The following is a 22,206-nucleotide window of genomic DNA, read 5'->3' on the forward strand; positions in this document are numbered from 1 at the left end:
GCACCTTCTCAAGGCTCACATTCAATGATTGTGACTCCATAGAGACTCTCCTGTGGAGGGGAAGATATCTTAAGCCATTGCTCACTGTGGACCAAAATATCTCAGCGGTATCTGTATAGGAATGGCAGGAATCTTGAGGTAGGACTCAGATTCTTGCAGCTAGAGGGTCAGCTATCTCAATGGAGGCTGCAGGGAAGAGGGAAAGGTAGTTCTAGGCCCCAGGGTTAGACTTGGCTTCTGCCATCTAGGTGGCTGCATTCTACTGTTCTGGTGTGAGGTCAGCCAACCCATATAGTGAACCTGTGAGATCCTATTTGTCGCCTAATTATTTCTTGCCACATAGCCCTTAACACCAGACCTCTGGGTCTGTGGCAGTGTCTCTGAGGAGGCGGCATACTTATTCAATAGACTGAGTAGCAAAATTGCTGGAGTCAGTCAGCACTTCCATCACGGACACAGTCTGTGACTCAGCGCCTGAAGTCACTGTTGACATGCATGGTCCTTGAAATTACCACTGGGTATTGAATGGAATAGTCAGTTTTATTTTGTGTAGCTCTACCCTAAATGCTGTTGGAAATGCTGAAAATCAGTAAATTGGGAAATGATCATTCACCTAATATGCACATTTCCAGAGGATTCTTCTCACTATTTTTTTCTATATTTTATAGAGTTTATATACAAATTTCAAGTGCATATCTGACACCTAACACTTCACATACTACACAGTCCATAATTGTGGATGGTCCTGCTTGGAAATTTAGGCATTATGAGTCCTCAATGGAGTCCCATACTGTACCACTGTCCTCTTGTTGCAGAAAGGACAGGCGCTTTATGAGTACAGTTAAAAGGAATTCTTTAGACATTTAGTTATTGATGGTTGTACTATGCAGGCACCAGATACCAAATTCAGAAGGTTCAAACATGTTCTTTGAGATGTTTTGACAATGCCCTTAGCCCAGCAGGCCATGCTGCAGCCCCACCCCCAACCTCACCCTCCTGTTGTTTGTGTATTGTTACAGGAATATTAGAGAAGCTTTGTGAACAGCCCAGCTCTCTCCATGCAAACACATCTCACTAGTAGTTGCATTTCGCTCGTAAAAGATGGGATAAGTCCAATGTATTGCTTATTCTGAGCTGGTTCCATGACAGTTTTGCAAGCAGTTCTCTTTTCTGATTTCTTTCCAGTGACAGGAGCATCAGGTGTGCCTGAGAACAACCCACCTTGTACCGTCAACATCCCTATTGCACCAATCCACAGCTCAGCTCAAGCTCTGTCCCCTACGCAGAGCATAGGGTTGGTACAGTCCCTGCTGGCCAATCAGAATGTACAGCTGGATGTCTTGACCAATCAGACAACAGCTGTAGGGGCAGTAGAACATGCAGGAGACAGTACCACCCAATACCCAGTCTCCAGTCGGTACTCCAACCCTGGACAGGTGATTTTTGGAGGTGTGGAAATGGGCCGCATCATTCAGAACCCTCCTCAGTTGCCTTTGCCACCACCGCCACCCCCACCACAGGGGCCCATGCAGCTGTCTGTGATGGACCATGGAGACCGAGAGCTTGAGCACCTGCAGAAGTCAGCCAAGGCACTGCGGCCAGTGCCTCAGTTGGCAGCTGAGGGGGATGCTGTGGTTTTCAGTGCCCCCCAGGAGGTCCAGGTGACAAAGATGAATCCCCCACCCCCCTATCCAGGAACTATCCCTGCTGCCCCGACCACGGCGGCACCCCCACCCCCTCTGCCGCCACCCCAGCCTCCAGTGGATGTATGTCTGAAGAAAGGCGACTTCTCACTCTACCCTACGGCAACACACTATCAGCCTCCCCTAGGCTATGAGAGGATCACCACCTTTGATAGTAGTGGCAATGTGGAGGAGGTGTGTCGACCTCGCACTCGGATGCTCTGTTCCCAGAACACCTACACCCTCCCTGGTCCAGGCAGCTCTGCTACCTTGAGACTCACAGCCACTGAGAAGAAAGTCCCCCAGCCCTGCACCAGTGCCACGCTGAACCGCCTGACTGTCCCTCGCTACTCCATTCCCACTGGGGACCCACCTCCATATCCTGAAATTGCTAGCCAGCTGACCCAGGGACGGAGTGCTGCCCAAAGACTGGACAGCAGCCTCATCCACGCCACCCTACGGAGGAACAACCGTGAGGTTGCACTTAAGATGGCCCAGCTGGCTGACAGCTCTCGTGTCCCACTGCAGCCCCTGGCCAAGCCCAAGGTTGGCCCTGGTGGGGCAGGGGCACAGCTCCCAACAAGGCCTCCACCTGCCCTGTATACTTGCAGCCAGTGCAGTGGCGCAGGGCCCAGCTCACAGCCAGGAGCCGTCCTGACCCACGCTATCAGCACCTCCCCGCTGGCCTCCCAGTCCTCCTACAATCTCCTGAGCCCTCCTGACACCTCCCGAGATCGCACCGACTATGTCAACTCGGCCTTCACAGAGGATGAGGCCCTGACCCAGCACTGTCAGCTCGAGAAGCCCCTGAGGCATCCCCCACTACCTGAAACTACTGTCACCATGAAGCGGCCTCCCCCTTACCAGTGGGACCCTGTGCTAGGTGAGGATGTTTGGGTTCCTCAGGAAAGGACAGCACAGCCTGCAGTGCCCAACCCCTTAAAACTGTCCCCTCTGATGCTAGGGCAAAGCCAGCACCTGGATGTGGCTCGAGTGCCCTTTGTCTCTCCCAAGTCTCCCTCTAGCCCTACTGCCACTTTCCAGACAGGCTATGGGATGGGAGTGCCATATCCAGGGAGCTATAACACCCCCCCTTTGCCTGGAGTACAGGCTCCCTGCTCTCCCAAAGACACCCTGTCCCCAGCGCAGTTTGCACACCAGGAGTCCGCTGTTGCCCTTCAACCAGCGTACCCACCCAGCCTCTCCTATTGCACCTTGCCCCCCACATACCCAGGAAGCAGCACCTGCTCCAGTTTACAGCTGCCACCTATCGCCTTGCACCCATGGAGTTCCTACAGTACCTGCCCACCTGCGCAAAATCCCCAGGGCACTCTCCCCTCCAAGCCCCACTTGGTTGTAGAAAAACCCCTTGTGTCCCCCCCACCCGCTGATCTCCAAAGCCACATGGGCACAGAGGTGATGGTAGAGACTGCAGACAACTTCCAAGAAGTCCTCTCTCTGACAGAAAGCCCTGTCCCCCAGAGAACAGAAAAGTTTGGAAAGAAGAACCGGAAGCGCCTGGACAGCCGCACTGAGGAAGGAAGCGTTCAAGCCATCACAGAGGGCAAGGTGAAGAAGGAGGCTAGGACTTTGAGTGACTTCAATTCCCTCATTTCCAGCCCCCGCCTTGGGAGAGAGAAGAAGAAGGTGAAAAGTCAGAAAGACCAACTAAAGTCAAAAAAGTTGAACAAGACGAACGAATTCCAGGACAGCTCCGAGAGTGAGCCTGAGCTGTTCATCAGTGGGGACGAGCTGATGAACCAGAGCCAGGGCAGCAAGAAGGGCTGGAAGAGCAAGAGGAGCCTGCGGACCGCCAGCGAGCTGGAGGAGTTCAAGTGCCGCAAGGCCAGCGAGAAGGAGGACGGGCGGCTTGGCAGCCAGGGCTTCGTGTACGTGATGGCCAACAAGCAGCCCCTGTGGAATGAGGCCACACAGGTGTACCAGCTGGACTTTGGAGGACGGGTGACCCAGGAGTCAGCCAAGAACTTCCAGATCGAGTTGGAGGGGCGGCAGGTAAGGAGGCTTTGACCATTGAACGAAGGATGCCGGTGCTTTGGCCTCCAGGAGCACTTGTGGAAAGGCCAGGCAGGAAATAAGAGAAATAGCTTCTACCTCTCAGGCTAGTTGGCTGGGGTTAGAATCCTCTGTGTGCCTACTGCTGCCCTGAATGTATTTTTAATTCATGTAGTCAGATAGGTCCATGATGTTTGTAAAGAAAACTAGCAGGCCCCCTGCACCTCCAGCACCGCTTACCATCCCTGCCCCCCTGCACCCCTGCGTCTCTTACCCTCCCTGCACCCCTTACCCCCCTGCACCCCTGACCATCCCAGCTCTTCTACTTGCAGGTGCTCCCCTAAGTTTAGAATTTTCTTCCATTGTATTTGCAAAGAACATACATTTTTGTTGGTCGATGCTTCCATTTTGGATGTCCTGTATTGCCTGCCTCCCGTAGAACTCGCCTGCAGACTGCTGTCTACTTCCCTCAGGCGCTGGCAGATCTGCTGACCTCTTTCCCACTGTTTCTTTTCATGACTTTACTCCTCTGACACCTTTACCCCCAAGATGATACAATTTTAATAGATTGACTGCAGTACGTGAAGTGCTCCGCTCTGGAAGATGCTTGCTTCACCCCACCTCCTCCACCTCACGTGCACACGAGCCCCCACCTCCCAGTTTAAGCAGCCATTGGTGACTGTTAATGTTGATTACAGCTGTGCCTTGTATGTTTTCCCTGAGCATTTTAATTGCCTAGTCTTTGCTTATTGTGTTTTTCCTGCTAAGTCGTCCTCAGTTCTCTAATGGATCAAACCATAGGTGACCAGTCCAGTGTTTCTTGCTGTCTCACGGGTGGCCTCTCTGTCCTGCCACCTCAAGTCTCTTCACCATCCTGGGGAGTTCATGCTTCTTCTGGTTTTAAATTTTCATTTTCATTAATTCACTCATCAAATATTTTTTGGTATCTGTGTGTGCCTGGCAATCTCTAAGCACCCTGCACCCCTTACCCTCCCTGCACCCCTTACCCCCCTGCACCCCTTACCATCCCAGCTCTTCTACTTGCAGGTGCTCCCCTAAGTTTAGAATTTTCTTCCATTGTATTTGCAAAGAACATACATTTTTGTTGGTCGATGCTTCCATTTTGGATGTCCTGTATTGCCTGCCTCCCGTAGAACTCGCCTGCAGACTGCTGTCTACTTCCCTCAGGCGCTGGCAGATCTGCTGACCTCTTTCCCACTGTTTCTTTTCATGACTTTACTCCTCTGACACCTTTACCCCCAAGATGATACAATTTTAATAGATTGACTGCAGTACGTGAAGTGCTCCGCTCTGGAAGATGCTTGCTTCACCCCACCTCCTCCACCTCACGTGCACACGAGCCCCCACCTCCCAGTTTAAGCAGCCATTGGTGACTGTTAATGTTGATTACAGCTGTGCCTTGTATGTTTTCCCTGAGCATTTTAATTGCCTAGTCTTTGCTTATTGTGTTTTTCCTGCTAAGTCGTCCTCAGTTCTCTAATGGATCAAACCATAGGTGACCAGTCCAGTGTTTCTTGCTGTCTCACGGGTGGCCTCTCTGTCCTGCCACCTCAAGTCTCTTCACCATCCTGGGGAGTTCATGCTTCTTCTGGTTTTAAATTTTCATTTTCATTAATTCACTCATCAAATATTTTTTGGTATCTGTGTGTGCCTGGCAATCTCTAAGCAGGAATTGGCAGGCTGCCCCATGGGTCCATCTGACTCCTTACCTGTTTGTAAATAAAGTTTTATTGAAACACAGTCCTGTGTACTCAAGTCTACAACTACTTTCATCTGACACAACCCAAGTTGAGTGATTTCTGAAGAGTAGATGCCCTACAAAGCCTAAAGTGCTTATCAGCCCTGCTTAGGATGTGAGCGCATTGATAAAAGTAGAAATCACTGTCGTCCTGCAGCTTTCAAAGAACGGAGAAGGACCACAAAGAAATCAGTATGTATCCATGATAGGTAGTGTTCTGAGACCACAGGAAGTAGTAGTCACCAGTACAGCAGGGTAAGGAGGCAGAGCATGATGGAGAGGAGGCTGTGATGTTCTAGAATGGTGATCAAAAAAGCCCACTCTGAGGCAGAGATAATGAGTCAAGCTGGCGTACCTCCAAAATCTCTTGCAGCCTGTACACTCTTCTTTCTTCGTTCTCTCTCTTTTTTCCGTCTTGGTGAAGAATGGGCTTTACCTTTGGTGTTCCATGTGAGCTCATTGTCTGTCTCCCCTTTCCGTCATTCACGCGTGCTCCTCTGTCCTGTGTTCTGTAGACCTGTAGTTAGCTCTAGAAGCACCGTCACATTCAGGCACTTGAGCTGGGAAACTCTCAAGGACTGTGCTGTGTGCTTCCTTCTGGAGCTGGCAGATACGGCTGCTGCGTTCCCACCTTTTTTCCTTCATGTATTTGCTTTCTGCGCCCTTCCCCAGGTGATGCAGTTCGGACGGATCGATGGTAACGCGTACATCCTCGACTTTCAGTACCCCTTCTCAGCTGTGCAGGCTTTCGCTGTGGCCCTGGCCAATGTGACTCAGCGCCTCAAATGAAGAGACGGATGCAGGAGGAGTCATGCCAGGAGCCTTTGGAGGCAGAGCTCATGCTGCCAACACCCAGGAGGACCAGAGACAGCGGCAGAGGTGGAAGAGCCCATCGGGCTAGGAGAGCACAGGTCTTAGGCGTGGCCATTTGTCCAGTCCTCCTTTACTGTCTTTCTTTTCCCCTTTTGGTAGAGTGGTATTTGGAAACCAGGAGTGCGAGGTACCTGTGTTCTGTAAGTCAGTGCAGCTTGCCTAGAGAATAGTTTTGCTGACTTTACTTCCCAGTGACTGGGACAAGGGCCTTTGGAGAGAAGATGGACTGCTTCTAACCTGCTGTTATTAGACACAGGGAGGGAGGAAGTGCTCATTCTCCCTGACATCTGGCCTTCGTTACCTTTCTAGCATTACCACTAGTACAAAACAAAAAATATTTTTGAAAACGCAACCAAAAATCTTGAAGATTCAGCTCTCTAAAGGAGAAGGGCGGCATTTAATTCACACATATGATGCTGCTCCCAGGATGCCTGGATGAATGAAGGACATGTATGCAAAATGTCCATGTTCCACTAATGAAAGTAAGCTGATTTGGTAGGCAGTGTGTTAGGGAAGGAAGAGACTGCCCTTGGAGACAGGCTCGCAGCACTCTGCAGACACCTGGTTGACTTGATGTGCTTTGTGCAAGGGCTCTTCTTTTGTAAGGATGATAGGTGAGAGACTCCACTAGTTTCCTGTGCTGTGCATGGGATCAATGAAATGATCCCATCTGACTTTGGAAGAAGGTAACAGATATGAGTAGGCAGATCCCAGCTAGGGCAGAGCTGGGATCCTATCCCATAGTCAGTTGACCAGACCCCCTAGTTTGTTGAGAAACCGTCTTTATCTTCCTTATGCCTTTGTTCGTTTTAATCTGGAGCATATTACTGTAAAACCCTTCTCTTAGATAACATTGCTATATCTTTGCTGAAGTATGGATGAGACTTGATTTGAAGCTGCCCCTTTCCACCCTTTGTCCACATTACAAATCAGTTGACAAGAAATACTTTACCTCAGTTAGAAGTGTAATCAAATGTTTAAGCATTTGCCAGGATACTAAAAGACAGGGTATAGTCAAATCCTTGACAAAAGCGTCACAATATTCTCTAAGGGAGAAAAGCTGTTTATTCAGTGTAGAGACAGTACCAGAAGATAAACCACGGGAAACATGGTTAAATTCAAAGTAGTCAAGTCTGCCTACAGTATCTTTGCCCACTCCCCCTCTCATGGGAACACACCTTGGGCAAATATTCAAACCTGATAGTAAGACTCAGTCGATGTTGTTATTGTTAGTCCTACCTGTCACAGTGTTTATTACCAGAACACAAGAGCTGTCAGCTGGCTTTGACTCCTAAACTTGGACCTTATTTGAAAGCTAACTAGTGGAAGATGATACAGAAAATTATTTTCAGATTAAACATTGTTTTTTTTGTTTTTGTTTTGATTTCCTGCGTTTAAGAATTAGGAAGCAAACTGCCCAGTTCCTTTACCACAGCAAGATGAAACCTCTCCTCACTCTTTCCAAATTCCAAAGAAATGCTGACAAGGTTTTTAATGATGGCAAAGGACATCTTCCAGCTGACTCTGGAGGTGTCTGTTTTATAGTTCAAAATATGACACCTGATTCTTTGGTGGGCAAATTCTTCTAGAAAGAGCTGAATGATATATTCAGAGTTACTGAGTTGTTTTGCCTAAGTTTCCATAGCTTGATAAGGTGTTTTAGTGCTTATTATTAGTAGCTGTGCAATAATGGTTGTAACCTGTTTATGAAATGATTTAAATGCAATTTTCTTTGTTTTGTTGTCCAAGAAATAGTTATTTGTCTTGCTTTTCATAGTAGTCTTAGAAATTTTGTTACTATGTATTGGTGATTTATGCCCATTTTATTTATTTAGAAAAGCAGACCCTTTGTATTGACTTATTTGGTAGCAGTATATTTTGCTGCAAGAAATAAAGAGAATGTGACAGAAGATGTGTTTGCTGGATAATTTGTAACTTTCCCTAGAATTGGGAGAAAGTCCGATTAATCCCTTAAAAATAGCCAGGCGTGGTGGTGCACGCCTTTAATCCCAGCACTCGGGAAGCAGAGGCAGGCGGATCTCTGTGAGTTCAAGCCCAGCCTGGTCTACATAATGAGTTCCAGGCCAGCTGAGGCTACAAGAGAGACCCTGTCTCAAAAAGACCAAAAAAAAAAAAAGTTCACTCTTTATCTCATGGTATTGATTTATATGCAAAGGATGGTATTTCTTTATGATTGCATACCTTAAAGTATTTCCCCTTATTTTTGACATATTTAGTTAAAAATAAAAGATGGGAAAAAGGGCAAGTGAGATGCCTTAGATAAGAGCATCGAGGTAATGGCCTCTTAAGGAATAAGCTTCAGGATTTTTACTTCAAATTGGCTTTTTGAAAAAACTACAGAAGAATGTACTTTAAAACTTTTATTAAGAACAAACATAGAAGAAATCCCCCCAAAGACATGCAGGCTTCCTATCTTGGCACATGATGTGTGCCCTGGGAGAGCGGGCCAGGAGCAGCTGCCCCACCCATTTGGGCAGGCAGGAGGACTGGGCCTCAGGTGCCACATGGGCAGTAGGCAGCTGACGGCAGCCCTCGTGACAGTGTCTTCTAAGGTCATGCTGGCGAGTTCTTTTAAAATCTGCTTCATTCAGTCAGTCTCACACAATACTTCTCAAGTTAGGACTTTAAGCAACAGAGTTCTACGTACTTGATGGTTGTTGATGGCACTTAGAGATGTCCAGAGGTCTCATTTGCTCCTCAAATTCAAAAACATTAGTCCAGCTGGGTGTGTGGCGCACGCCTGTAGTCCCAGCACTTGGGAGGCAGAGGCAGGCGAATCTCTGTGAGTTCTAGGCCAGCCTGGTCTACATAGTGAGTTCCAGGACAGCTGGGAGCTTACAGGGAGACCCTGCTTCAAAAAGACCAAAAAAAAAAAGAAAAAAAGTCCAGCAAAAGGTAAACTACATAAAGACTTGTGGGAAGAAAACAGTATAATTAACAAAGATAAAAGACAGATTTCAATTTGTTTGGCTCTAACTTCAAGCCAAATGCCATGGATGTATGGACAGTATCCATTGAATGTACAGCCTGAGAAAAGTTGGGACCAAAGAAGCAGGAAATACTCAAAGCACTGATAGCCACACAAAGCAAAGGCTCGTGCAGGTTGATATTTCATCCTTTGCCAGTGCTCCCTTGTGATGCAGTGCCCATGCCGTAGTCACAGAAGGTCAGGAAGCTGGAGATGGAACTTGCTCTGTCACAAAGATGGGAGTAACCCTGGGCAAGTCCCTGGGAATCCCTGGACACCCTTGCAAACTTCATGCTGGTGCTAGCAGTCTGAGTGCAGCACTGAACAGCTCATCTTCCCACTTTACAAAGGTGAAAGCATGTTTCAAAACATTTTTTTGTAGAGAAAATGTTTCCTGAGTGTACAGCTGTCTACTTACTGTTTCCTGAACCACTTACCATGTGTTCACAAAGTTTACCTCTAAATGCATTTGGAATCATGTTTGTTCTAATAAAATTACAGAACTACCAGTTCCAGGCACTTTGGAAGAATGCCCTGGGAGTGTGCCCTACTTAGTGGGTCACCCTTAATAGGCGTGTGCTAAAACTGAGGGTGAATTCGGAAAGAATTGAGGAGTGCTAATCTAGGCTTGCCGCATTTAGCATGCTCCCGTGCAGGGGTGTTAACACTATTTTCAAATTCAAGAGGTGTCTTAGAAAGGGACTTGTAGAAAAGGAACCCATGCTTATCCCTATGTGGACTGTAGATTTCATGGCCAAGTCATGGGTTGTAGACAAAGTTAGCTGGGTCAGAAGTGTCGTTTGAGGTCCCTGGAGTCCGCACCAGCGTGCAGCTCAGCCTTCCGCACTGGTCCTGTGTCTCCTCTCTGGCTGATAACAAGGGCTGTGGCTTGTTTGCGTTTTTCTTTGGCCTTGTGCGGTTTTCTTGTGCTTGTATCTATTTTCTGTTTACAAGTTATTTTTAAAGGGAAGTGTAGGATTTTAAGATCTTGTTTATTGTAGTAAAGTTTTTTTCGTATTGTAGAAAAGCATGGGTTATGCATTTGAGTGAAAAAGGCACTGTGTTGTTTACCAAAGGGTATTGTTCCCCATTTGTGTATAAATGCATTATTTTAGTACTGTACATTTGGACATAATTTCTGAGTTTACTGCTCCTGGCATCTCTTCTTTTTATTCCCATGAATGTGCAGTGTGGGTACACAGGTTCCCCGAGACCAAACAAGACCACCAGCATGTTCTTGTCCACACTTCAGGAATGGCGTGCACTGATGTGCGCCCTTCAGCCACTCCAGTGCTGTTCTCCTTTTTAAATTCAGCATCTTACTTTGTTTTACTTTCCAGACAAGATCTGTTGAGAGTTACCATTGCATTTCAATGAGCTCTCGCTTATTTACCTGTCTTGTATGTATTTCTGTATTAGATTGTGCAGGAGGTATTCTAGAAGGCGTTAATCATTTGCATTCAAAGTAATGTGATTTGTTAAGTTACTTTCTGTCTTTATTATTGAGATGGGTTAATCTCATTTTTTTTTCTTGATGAATTGAAATTGTAAGATTTGTCCAGCTATTGCTTAATAAAATTTTGCAGATCCAAAGAAAAAAGAAAAAAATCAATTGCTTGTGTGCCGAATTTGGATTATGGGTCTTGGGTCCTTTGAGAACAAGTCACCTCTGCAGCAGCCTGTCCTACTGACCCTCCAGTTGCTTCAAGGGTCCCCTGGAAGGCCATCATGCCTGGGGCACCAAGGTGCCCTGAGATGGTGCTGCCCGTTTGGAGAGCTCACATACTATGCTATCTACTTTGTGAATTGTTTGGGGGGTTGTCATGTCTTCTTTGTGAAACATAACCCAATTAAGAATGCACCTTTGGAGCTCCTAGAACATTAAAAGTACTACGTATGCTAACACTTTCTTTGGTACTTTGTGGGAAACTTAACTGTTTAGCTAAAACATACCAGTGTAACTGTCAGCTCCTGTGACCTGGTGCTTACAAGTCTTCAAGCCTCCTTTTTCCACCTCTATAAATTTTTTATGGTAATAAGAGGTGGGAAACTGGGACATATGAAGCCTGTCTTTAGAAGTGCGTCTATTTACAGAACTACCCTTTTGGTCACTCTGGTTTAGGAATCTATAAACAACTCAAACATGTGCCAACTCTAATAAATACTAGTTATAAATTGTTTAAAAATAATTAATGGAATTATAAATCTATGCTTTATATGGCCATAGATGCCTGACTGCCTTATAGAGAATCAAAGTCTATCTCATTATTATTTTGCAAGGTGTGAACATTGAGGAGTATTCATGACATTTTCACTTAAACCAAGTAGTAAAGATGTTGGTCCAAAGCAGGCCTGGCTCCTCCTACCCAACAACAACTCCCAACAGCCAGTTCCTGTCTGGGTCTATTAGAAGGGTCCATGTCCACCCTTTCCACCTATGCCAAGCCAGTTATTGTTTGGGGGACAGTTGAGTACAAGTCAGCGTTGCCCAACATGACTTATTTTTTTGGTCTTTTTGAGACAGGGTCTCCCTGTAGCCCCGACTGTCCCGGAACTCACTGTGTAGACCAGGCTGGCCTTGAACTCACAGAGATCCGCCTGCCTCTGCCTCCCGAGTGCTGGGATTAAAGGTGTGTGCCACCACGCCCTGCTTATTATTTTTAAAAATACTTTATTATTTTTATTTGATGTGTATGCATGTATTGCCTGCATGTAGGTAGGTGCACCTTTGTCATGCAATGCCCGCGGAGGACAGAAGAGGCTGTCGGATCCCTTGGAACTGGAGTTACAGTTGTTAGCTGCCATGTGGGTGCTGGAGCTCGAACCTGGGTCTTCTGCAAGAGCAGTCAGTGTTCTTAACTGCTGAGCCATCTCTCCAGCTCCTATTATTATTTTTTTATTTTATGTGTATGCATGTTTTGCCTGTATGTAGGTAAGTGGGCCCGTGTCATGTAGTGCCCACGGAGGTCAGAAGAGGCTGTCAGATCCCCTGGGACTGGAGGTACAGACAGTTGTTAGCTGCCTTGTGGGTGCTGGTATTCGAACCTGGGTCTTCTGCAAGAACAACCAGTGTTCTTAACCACTGAGCCATCTCTCCAGGTCCAACATGACTTATTTTTAACACATTTTCCCAGAAATAACTTGAAGCAGATTACATAAAAATAGTTTAAGGGGTGGGGAAACAGGAATAAGAAATCAAAAACCAAAGATTTGCCAACATGGGGTCAACACTGGTGGAATAATGGTTCCCATTAACTCTTTTTTCTCTATAAAATCCTAACAAGTTTATTGGACTTGCTAATGTAGCCTGCCTCCCAAGTGCTGGGATTAAAGGCGTGTGCCACCACACCTGGCTTTTTTTCTGTCTTTGAGACAAGGTCTCCCTGTAGTCCCACTTGGCCTGGACTTGCTATAGAGACCAGGCTGATCTCAATCTCACAGAGATCCACCTGTGTGCCACCACGCCCTGCTGCACATAGTTATTTTAGAAAGGAAGCATTCTATTCTCTCTGTTTTTCATTTTCTTTTCCCACCAACCTGAGAACAGGGGATAAATTTAAGTCTCCCAACTCCAAAAACATTGTAGAAGAGGAACACCTGCCGTATGGAGATTGCATGGCAGTTTTCTAAGGATGGAGAGAGAACCACAGCAAGACGTCCTGATCCACAGTGAAGCAGATGCCTTTTGCCTCCCCTTTTTTAAGAAAAAAAATAGAGCATTGAAGTTGAAATCACTCCTGAATTCCATAGACAAAAACCAATCCTGAAATATAATCTAAGATTCCTGAGTCGCATCAAGTAAGTATGCCGAGTTTATTCCCAGCTTTTCACTCATGTTTAGTAATAATTTACCTATAGTGAACTATCAGCTCCTTACACTTGGTCGTCTTCCACAGAAAGGAATTACAGATGGGCCATCCTTGCCCTTCCCTGATGAACTAACCCACTCCTGAGGTGAACTCTGAGCCTCATGTCAATACTTGCATATTTGAAATGTCAAAAGATTGGCTCTCAGACCATATTGTTCAGCCAGAATTTGTTTCTCTGTAGGTCTTAGAAATAACTGTCCTGTGCTGAAAATATGAAACTGTTCACATGCTGAGCAGCCTCAGTTCTTGGCTCTATTTAAGATCCCTGCTAGATAGATGGCTTCAAGAGAAGAAGGGGCTCTAGTGTGTAGCAGAGCCCAGGAAGAACCCGGGTGCCAGGTGTGGAAGCACACCTGCTCCCTTCCACTGCTCCTGTGTTCCCTGCTTTCCACCGCTCTTCTCTCGATGGGGAACTGTGTTCTTGCACTATGCAAGATGTTACAGCCGATTCTCTAGGCTTCTCTGGAATGGGGACAGGGACCTTCAATGAAGTTTCAAGACTTCTTTGAAACTTGGGAAATTATAGAACTATAAAAGTGAAATTTCTGAGTTTCTGTCAGTGAGAACCAAGTCTGAAGAACTTGTGAAACCAGCTACTTCTCAAGTTAAAACGTTCTGCAAGGCATTTTTTTTCTCTTTTGTCGTGCGAAGGAGCAGGCTCTGCCTTCTCCGGGTTAGTATTTCGGAAATTCCAGAATCCCCTTGGCTAATTAGCTTCTTCTCCTTTGCAGGTAGTTCCCATACCCAGTGTTTCTGCAGTGTCTTCGTCTCATACGCAGCCAGGACTCCCTTCCTCCCCTCTCCCCAAATGGAGGAGACTTGGATAGGTGAGGGCCGGCTATGTAGCAGTCTCCTGGTTGGACCAACCATCTCTACCCTCTGGGGCCCTCAGGGTAAAGGGAGCCTATTGCTTCCTGTCTCCCACCTTACACCATTCCCCCATTCTGTTCAGGGAACCAGGAGCTAGCACAGCTCCTTTAAGTTCTTCAGCTCATCAAGTCTTCTGATTTCTCCTCTGACATGAAGATTCTGAAGATGTGGCCTCAAGAATTGTCTATAGTTGGGTGTGGTGGTGCACGCCTTTAATCCCAGTACTCTAGAGGCAGAGGCAGGTGGATCTCCGTGAGAGTGAGGCCAGCTTTGTCTACCTATGGAGTTCCAGGCAGACTGGGCTACAGGGAGATCCCATTTGAAAAAATCAGAGTGGGAAGAGGGGAGGGGAGGAAGGGAGGAGGGAAGGGGCTCGAACATTGTATGAACATCCTATCAAGATCAAGGCCCAGTAATAGGTACACAGTTCTTTCTCTTTTCATAGATCAATGAAACCTAGAGTTTAGCAATGTTTTGGTTGGTTTTGTTCGTTTTGTTTTTCTCTCTCCCAAGTGAAAAGGCAGGCAGTCCAAACACCAGAGTACATGCATCCTTCCCATAGGAAAAGGACCATCATTGAGTAATCAATTTTTCTCTGTGCTTGAGCCTACAAGGGTCTCCTGACTGTAGATGACTGTTAAGTGCTAGGATTATGGTTTCATACCAGTGGTAGATGGTTCAGCTCCATTGTTTTAAATCCTGAGCAAAACTGTTCCTCCAATGGAATCTTCAATCAGAACAACCAGCCCTGGTTGTGGCTCCTTTCTAGCAGTGATAGGAAAAGAAGCCTAAATCGTCTTTGATGACCCCAGATCCAGCCATGCAGGCTGGGAAGGGAAGATGCTCTAAAAGCTTGCAGGGCATACAATTTACTGAATTCTCAGGCTCTCAAGGGCCCCTCGGTGTCCTCCTGCCCATCACTTTCCAAATGCTGCCTTCAGAGGTGGTAGGTCTCGCCCGTGCCTCCGGAGCCTCCCTCTCATGAGGAGAGCTTACAGGCACTTGTTTTTGAACCCACACATCCTAGCAGCTGCTAAACCCAAAAGTCAACACTAGGGAAGCTTGGCAAGAGAGTGCAGCAGTCTTTGGGGGAACTGAGTCACAGTTCTCCATATACAGCTCCCAGGAAGAACTAAGGGATCAGACTAAACCAATGAGCTTGACAATCAAGCCACCTAGGCCTTCTCAGTTCCTTGGTGAGGAAGGTGTTCCATGTGTGTCGGCCACAGCAGTGACAGCCCCACCCCTCTATTGTTGCTGGGATGGATTCCTGCAGAAGCTTTGTGTATCACAGATGACTGACAGCACGGGTACCTAGACAGGGATGCTTCAGGCCAGAAGCCTGGGCCCAGCCCTGCCCACCCAGCCTGCCTTATTTCATAATGCGTTTATCGTGATGTAGGGAAATTTGCTCTCTGAAGGCTTAAAAATGGAGTTTGCTGAAACACACTAGCAATACATAAGCAGGAGAAAAGGCACTAAAGTTTACTAATTACACTAAAGCCATACAAAATACAAAACCCAAAAGCCAAGGGAGAGCAATGTTACATCTGTAGTCCCAGATTCTTAGGCGGCTGAGGCAGGAAGATCACTTGAGCCCAGGAGTTGAAGCCAGCCAGGGTTACACAAAGTGATACACTGTCTTTAGGAACTGGAGAGATGACTCTGAGGTTAAGAGCCCTGGCTGGTCTTTCAGAGGACCTGGGCTCAGTTTCCAGCACCCTCATGGTGGCTGACAACAACCCAGGAATCCGGTGCCCTCTTCTGGCCTCTCTGGACATTGCAAATAAGTGGTGCACTTAAATGCAGGCAAAACACTCATACACATAAAATAAAAATAATTAAAAAAAACAAAGCTGCCGGGCATGGTGGCGCACACCTTTAATCCCAGCACTTGGGAGGCAGAGGCAGGTGGATCTCTCTGAGTTCAAGGCCAGCCTGGTCTACATAATCCAGGCCAGCTGGGGCTACAGGGAAACCCTGTCTCAAAAAGACCAAATAAATAAATAAACAAATAAATAAATCCAAGCATGGTGATAGATGTCTTTAATCCCAGCACTTGGGAGGCAGAAGCAGGCAAATCTCTGTGAGATTAAGTCCAACCTGGCCCACATAGTAAGTTGCAGGTCAGCTGGGGCTGCAGAGAAACCCTGTCTCAAAAAAAGAAAAAGAACGGACTCCAAAACCAGACAGGCCTGGGACAGGGTTTCTCGGGTTGTGGCAGGTAATCCTTCCTGACTAATGATTTCATAGCGATTGCATTCCTTCTGGGAAGGATAAAGAACTTCCAAGGAAGCTTCCCTGCGTAAAGAGAAAAGAGGATCAAAGAGGATGAGAAACCAGGGCAGAGGAAGATCAGAGAGTCTGGTTCTGAGTGTCTAGCTCAGCACGTCAAAGTGCCAGTCTTTGGAGTATCACTTCCTAAACCCCAACAATGTGGGTCACTAGAGATTATACTTGAATAAAGTGATTTATTTATTTATGTAGAGCAATAGTTTAAAGCCAACCATACAGGAGTGCACAGCATCAAGGGACTACTGTGTGGCGCCTGGTGCCTTTCCACGTCTTCCGTGTACCATGCAGATGGCTAAAAATAATGCCATCAGTTGATCTTCCCTTGCATTTAAGTGGCAGAATACAGGAACGTATGTAGAGCAAATGTACAATGACACTTGGCAGCCCAGCCCTGACTGATCCTGGAACTAGCCTTGGAAGCCACACCCTTCGGCCCTCAGGCCCTTTGCAGCAAAGGGAAAGGCAGCCTGTGCAACCTGATTGTCCAGCCCTGAAGCAGGTAACTTGACATCAAAACTGTTACTTAGGTAGGCACCCCACCTCTCTAGGCTTTGTTTTGCTCAACTGAAAGTTCAGATTAATTGTATTTCCCAAGGCATATTCTTTCTACACATTAGAGCAAGCTGGTTTGGAGGAGGGTTTTTTGGCGGGGAGGGGCATGTGTATATGTTCATGTGTGTACACACGTATGTGGAGACCAGAGGTTGACATTAGATGTCTTCTGTCTCTCTCCACCTTATTTTTGAGACAGGGTCTCTCACTGAGCCTGGAGCTCACTGGTTTGTTTGGGCTTGGCTGGCCAGCAAGCCCTGGGACTGTTCCTATCTGCACCTCCCCAGCTCTGGGAACAGGCACACAGTCATGCCCAGCTTTTTTCAAACTTTGGGCTGGGTGTGGTGACACACACCTTTAATCCCAGCACTGGGAGGCAGAGGCAGGTAGGTCTCTGAGTGCAATGCCAGTGAGTTCCAGGTCAGCTGGGGCTACAGGGAGACCCTGTCTCAAAATGACCAAAAAAAAAAAAACCAAAAACAAAACCAAAAACAAAACTTTGGTCCTTGTGATCAGCAAGCACTTTACTAACAAAGTCATCTCCCCAGCCTCTAGAGTAAGCTGCTTTGACTGTAGCTGTCTAGAAATTTCAGTGTGTGGACCACCTGAAGACGTTCAGGCTGTGCTGCCAGACTCTTGGCCTTAGGATCCTGTTACAAAGGAGCATGTGTAGGACCACTGATCCAAGGACAGACTCTGAGAGACTGGACTACGCGCCCTCCAGTTTCCCTACTGCGTAAGTCTTCTGTTTCTCTGGATTTTACTGAAAACTGAAGGCAAGCCTTCCTTTTTTCTTCTGAAACAAAATCAGCATTTGTTTTTCCCAAGTAGACAAGAAACCCTTGCTCAAGTCCAGAGTGTGTGTGTTGCACTACAAAGATAAAGGTTTCATTTGGTTTTGGTGTGCTTTCAGAAAGCTTGAACTGCTTGTAACAGAATTAAGCTTTGGCTTGTGTATAGGGCAACCACAATGCTTGTTTAAATTACGATTCTAACCAGATGCAGATATGGTATTTTTTTAAATGCATGAGATGAGGGTAGACACTTTCTGACCTGTTTTTTCTGTTCTTTATTAATATTTCAGATTTCTGCCTCTCCTCTAACTGGAGGCCAGGAACATCATCTTTCACTCAGTTGTACGGAGAACTTCTTGCGGTCAGCCAAGTGTTCATCTGAGTTCAAGCCAATGAATTACATAGGGGAACAAGAGGAGGTCTCTGCTCCCTGAGGGCTGAAAATCATGCCCAGAAATGTTACAAATGTCATAAATAGAACTCCAGCATGCTAAGTAGGTGATTTTCAAAAGTAAATGTCTCTTTTGAACTGACTTTAGTTGCCAGACAAAGAGTCAGGGCTGAGAATATTCATTTGTTCTAAAGTTAGAGAGCAAATAATGCCCCTGGGAGCTTGAGTATCTAGCATTGTCCACCTGAGGCCCATTCAGATGGGATAGGAAATAGTCGGTGTCCACCCCTTGACCTGCCTGAGGGAGGGGAAATGTCCCATTACTGTGGCACCCGGAGAGGTTTTCCAACCCCCAGGTTAGGGCCTGTGGGGAAAGAACCAAGACAGTAAGCCCCAGAAAGTTGCTACCAGAGAGGTGCTACGTCCCATTGGACAGTTAGGGTCAGGTTCCCTAAGATGATCTGAAGGTGTTTTCCTGTTTTCCTTTTGTGGAAATAAAACCACCCAAATGAGAGTTTGCAAAGGATGTGGAGAGAACATTTTACAAAGGTTTGGCCATAACATTTATGTCCTGTCAGAGACTCTAAGGCAGGCAGAGGAGGAAGAGGCTTCCCAACAGGAAAGAGGCAACTCCAGCTGTGCCCTGATGGGAGGCTGTAGCATGGGGAAGCTGGAAGCAGGGAGCTGGAAGGAAGCCTGGCAGGCTGTGTGCACAGTGGAGGGGTGTCGTTGACTCCACTTGGTCCTAAGTTGGCAGTGCAGACGTACTGGGAAAGCTGTTGGTGTTTAGGTCGAGTCCTGATCACTTGGGGCCAGTTATAACAAGAAGAGTTAATTATGTGGCATCCTGGATTATTGCTAGAAGCTGCAGCCTGACTTCTTCCCACCAGTCTGACAAACAGCAGGGTGGCCTCTTGGGCTGCTGGCTGCAGATTGTGAGTCAAGTTTTATTTTTGTATGTGGCCTGGCCATTATTCATTGTATATTCAGTCTCTCAGATTAAGCAAATTCCTAATTTTACTGAATGTTAACGCTATGCAAATGAAACTAGGGCCAATGAGATGATGCAAGGTGTAAAACTAAGCCGACAGCCTTAGTTCAAGCCCCAAGACCCTCGTGGTAGAGAGAAGTGACTCTTGCAAGTTGTCCTCTGACTACACACACATACACACACACACACACACACACACACACACACACTAATTAGTGTACATCCTAGTGTGTGTCCAAAGCCAGTGAGCCTGGGATTTGATGCTGAGAAGAGGGTGCCGAAGCTCCAGGAGAGAAAAGCCAATGTTTCTGTTTTGTCTGAACCGCCAGATGACTAGAAGATGCCCACACACCCTGAAAGTGGATCTTCCCCATTCAGCTCCTTCAGACTCAACGTGCCATTCACTTCCCTTGCAGTCGTATGCAGAACTCATGACTTACCAGTTCTCTGGGTACTTCTTCCGGTCAGATTAGCCATCGCGGGCAGTTTGGAACCTGCTCTTTTACCTCATGTTCCCATTTTTCAAAACTGTCAAGGGCTCTGCAGTGTCTGCCAAGAACCAAGATAATACCAAGACCTTTGTCCCTACCCAGGCATTCCCCTCAAAGGTTGCTAGGCATTGAGCAAGCCCGACTTCCAGTGGCTGGTCTCAGTACCTGCTGGCTGCAGGAGATCCCAGCAGCTGTGAAGACAGATCCACCCTGACTGTTTTGTCAGGTTAATTTAACTGGGAAGAGGTGAACTTCTAAGGGGAAACATGAAGACCAGGGAGGCTCAGCTTGCCAGGTGGAGCATCTCTTCACTGGCAGGGAGCAGGGTCATGGCCTCACTGCGTTTATGTTTAAGTCCTCATCTACCAGAGGAACATTCCAAAGTCCTGGAGTGAAGTCTTATATTAGAGGGACGAGGGGGAAATGGAGAGGTGCTGGCCAAAGCATACGAAGTTCATTCAGACAGAAGGAATGGTTTTAGAAATCTGATGTTCAGCAGACAGAGTCACTACACTTAATATTGTGCTGTGTACTTTAAAAAAATTCTAAAATTGGGGCTGGAGAGATGGCTCAGCAGTTAAGAACACTGAATGTTCTTGCAGAAGACCCGGGTTCAAATCCCAGCACCCACATGGCAGCCAACATCTGTCCGTAACTCCAGTTCTAGGGGATCGACGCCCTCTTCTGACCTCTGCAGGCATTGCATAACACGGGTGCACTTCCATACATGTAGGCAATGCATGCATACACATAAAAATAAATAAAATATTTTTTTAATTTCTAAAATTGTAACTATCCTCACTTAAAGGTGTTAAATATATTAGTCAGCCTGATTTTATCCTTCCATTATAGATACCTATACCAAAAAATTGCATAAATATAGACAAAACATTTAATGCTATAGCTAGAATTTACTAAAAATAATCCATAGAAATGCTAGAGGGATTGATGAAATGAGTGTCAAAATGGGCAACTAACACTGGGTGAATAGTGCCATGTAGGGCATGAGGAGGGGGTAGGAGGCTCATGGAGCTAGACTTTATTCCTCTTTTTAAAACATTTTTAAAAAAATTTTTATGTGTATTCATGTTTGCCTGCATGTATATATGCACCACAATGTGCAGTGCCCACGGAAGCCAGAAGAGAGCGACAGGTCCCCCGGATCCCAAGTTACAGGTGGTGGCAGGTCTCCATGTGAGTGCTGGGAACTGAACCCAGGTTCTCTGCAAGAGCAGCAAGTGCTCTTAAGTACATAGCCATCTCATCCATTCCAGAAAAAAAAAAAAAAATTAAAGAGAAGCTGTTTGTGATGGCACTCACCTGTAATCCCCGCACTCCAGAGGCAGAGGCAAGAGGATTAGGAGTTCAAGGACATCCTCAGCTCCATACCAGGTTGTGGCCTGCCTAGACTACAAGAGACTCTGTTTCAAAAACAACAGAGAACACAGAGAAAACGATTGCTGATGGACATAAAAATGAATATGTCCAAGATGGTTCATGATACCAAAGGTTAATTTTTGGGGAAAAAGAATAGCAAATTAGACAAATACCCAGCCTGATATAAATAAAAAGGGAAAGTACAAAGTTGATTCTAAGAATGAAAAGGGGGCACAGCGTCACATAGGGACTTTTTTCTTTAATATTTTATTATTTTTATTTTATGTGTATGCATGTATTGCCTGCATGTAGGTAAGTGCACCCGTGTCATGCAATGCCCACGGAGGGCAGAAGAGGCTCTCAGATCCCCTGGAACTGGAGTTATGGACAGTTGTTAGCTGCCATGTGGGTGGCAGGATTCGAACCCAGGTCTTCTGCAAGAACAGTCAGTGTTCTTAACCACTGAGCCATCTCTCCAGCCCCACATAGGGATTTTTAAAAAGATTAAGACTACAGTGAGCCATTGCATGCCATAGATTTGAACATTTGGGAATTGAGTCATTACAAGAATCTTCCTATGAAGGAAATTCCAAGATAAATTATTTTATTGGTAACATCAAAACATCAACTTTGAAGGAACTTAACCCTCCATTCTTCAAATACTTGGCAGAAAATTAAAGGGAGCTAGGACACACTTCTCCCTGTGCCCAGACCCTGTCTAAGGCTAATGGCATTGCTACCAGACAGGACCCATCAGGAAGGAAAAGCAGGCCTTTGCACTTGACACTTGTTTCCCATTCTCCCAAAAGAAACCAGTATTGCAGCAGACAGACCTATCAGCCAAGATCAAGACTTATTTATGACTGCATTTCCTTTGCGGGGTTAACTCTGAGAAACCTAGGCAAAGCTAATAGTTAAGACTGTTCCTAGTCTCTGTTCCACCTACTTAAATGTGTTGTTCTTGGTTCAGCTTCCTCACAGTATTTTTTTAAATATCTATGCATTCTTTTTATAGAAGGGGTTATTAGCAAAGGCATTATACATCCTATAGCACGTAATTCTTGATATCCATAAGGCAACGCTGTATACATTTCATTACTGCAAAAGAAGGTCCCATCCTACAGGCAATTGTTTCCCCTGCTTTAAGGTATAATTAGAGGTGGTATTGCAATGCAAGGGAATAAAACTTACAATCAAAACATAAACAATGACTAACAATAATGGGTGAGATACAGGTAAATCTTTGACTATCTTATTAAC

General features: G+C 46.2%; 1 protein-coding gene across 4 annotated transcripts in view; it reads left to right on the top strand.

Moving 5' to 3' along the window:
- The window catches only part of Tulp4 (TUB like protein 4), a 223,062-nt gene extending 212,707 nt beyond the window's left edge, over nucleotides 1-10,355 (top strand). For all 4 annotated transcript variants that reach the window (XM_008839527.3, XM_029566811.1, XM_017799761.2 and 1 more), the window contains 2 exons: nucleotides 1,186-3,695; nucleotides 6,127-10,355. In XM_008839527.3, coding sequence (XP_008837749.1) covers nucleotides 1,186-3,695; nucleotides 6,127-6,243 — 2,627 coding nt within the window. In that variant the 3' untranslated portion in view covers nucleotides 6,244-10,355. The remainder of the gene's footprint in view (nucleotides 1-1,185; nucleotides 3,696-6,126) is intronic.
- Nucleotides 10,356-22,206: the final 11,851 nt, after the last annotated feature.

The sequence above is a fragment of the Nannospalax galili genome, unplaced genomic scaffold, assembly GCF_000622305.1.
Source record: "Nannospalax galili isolate Female #2095 unplaced genomic scaffold, S.galili_v1.0 scaffold211, whole genome shotgun sequence".
Taxonomy (NCBI): domain Eukaryota; kingdom Metazoa; phylum Chordata; class Mammalia; order Rodentia; family Spalacidae; genus Nannospalax; species Nannospalax galili.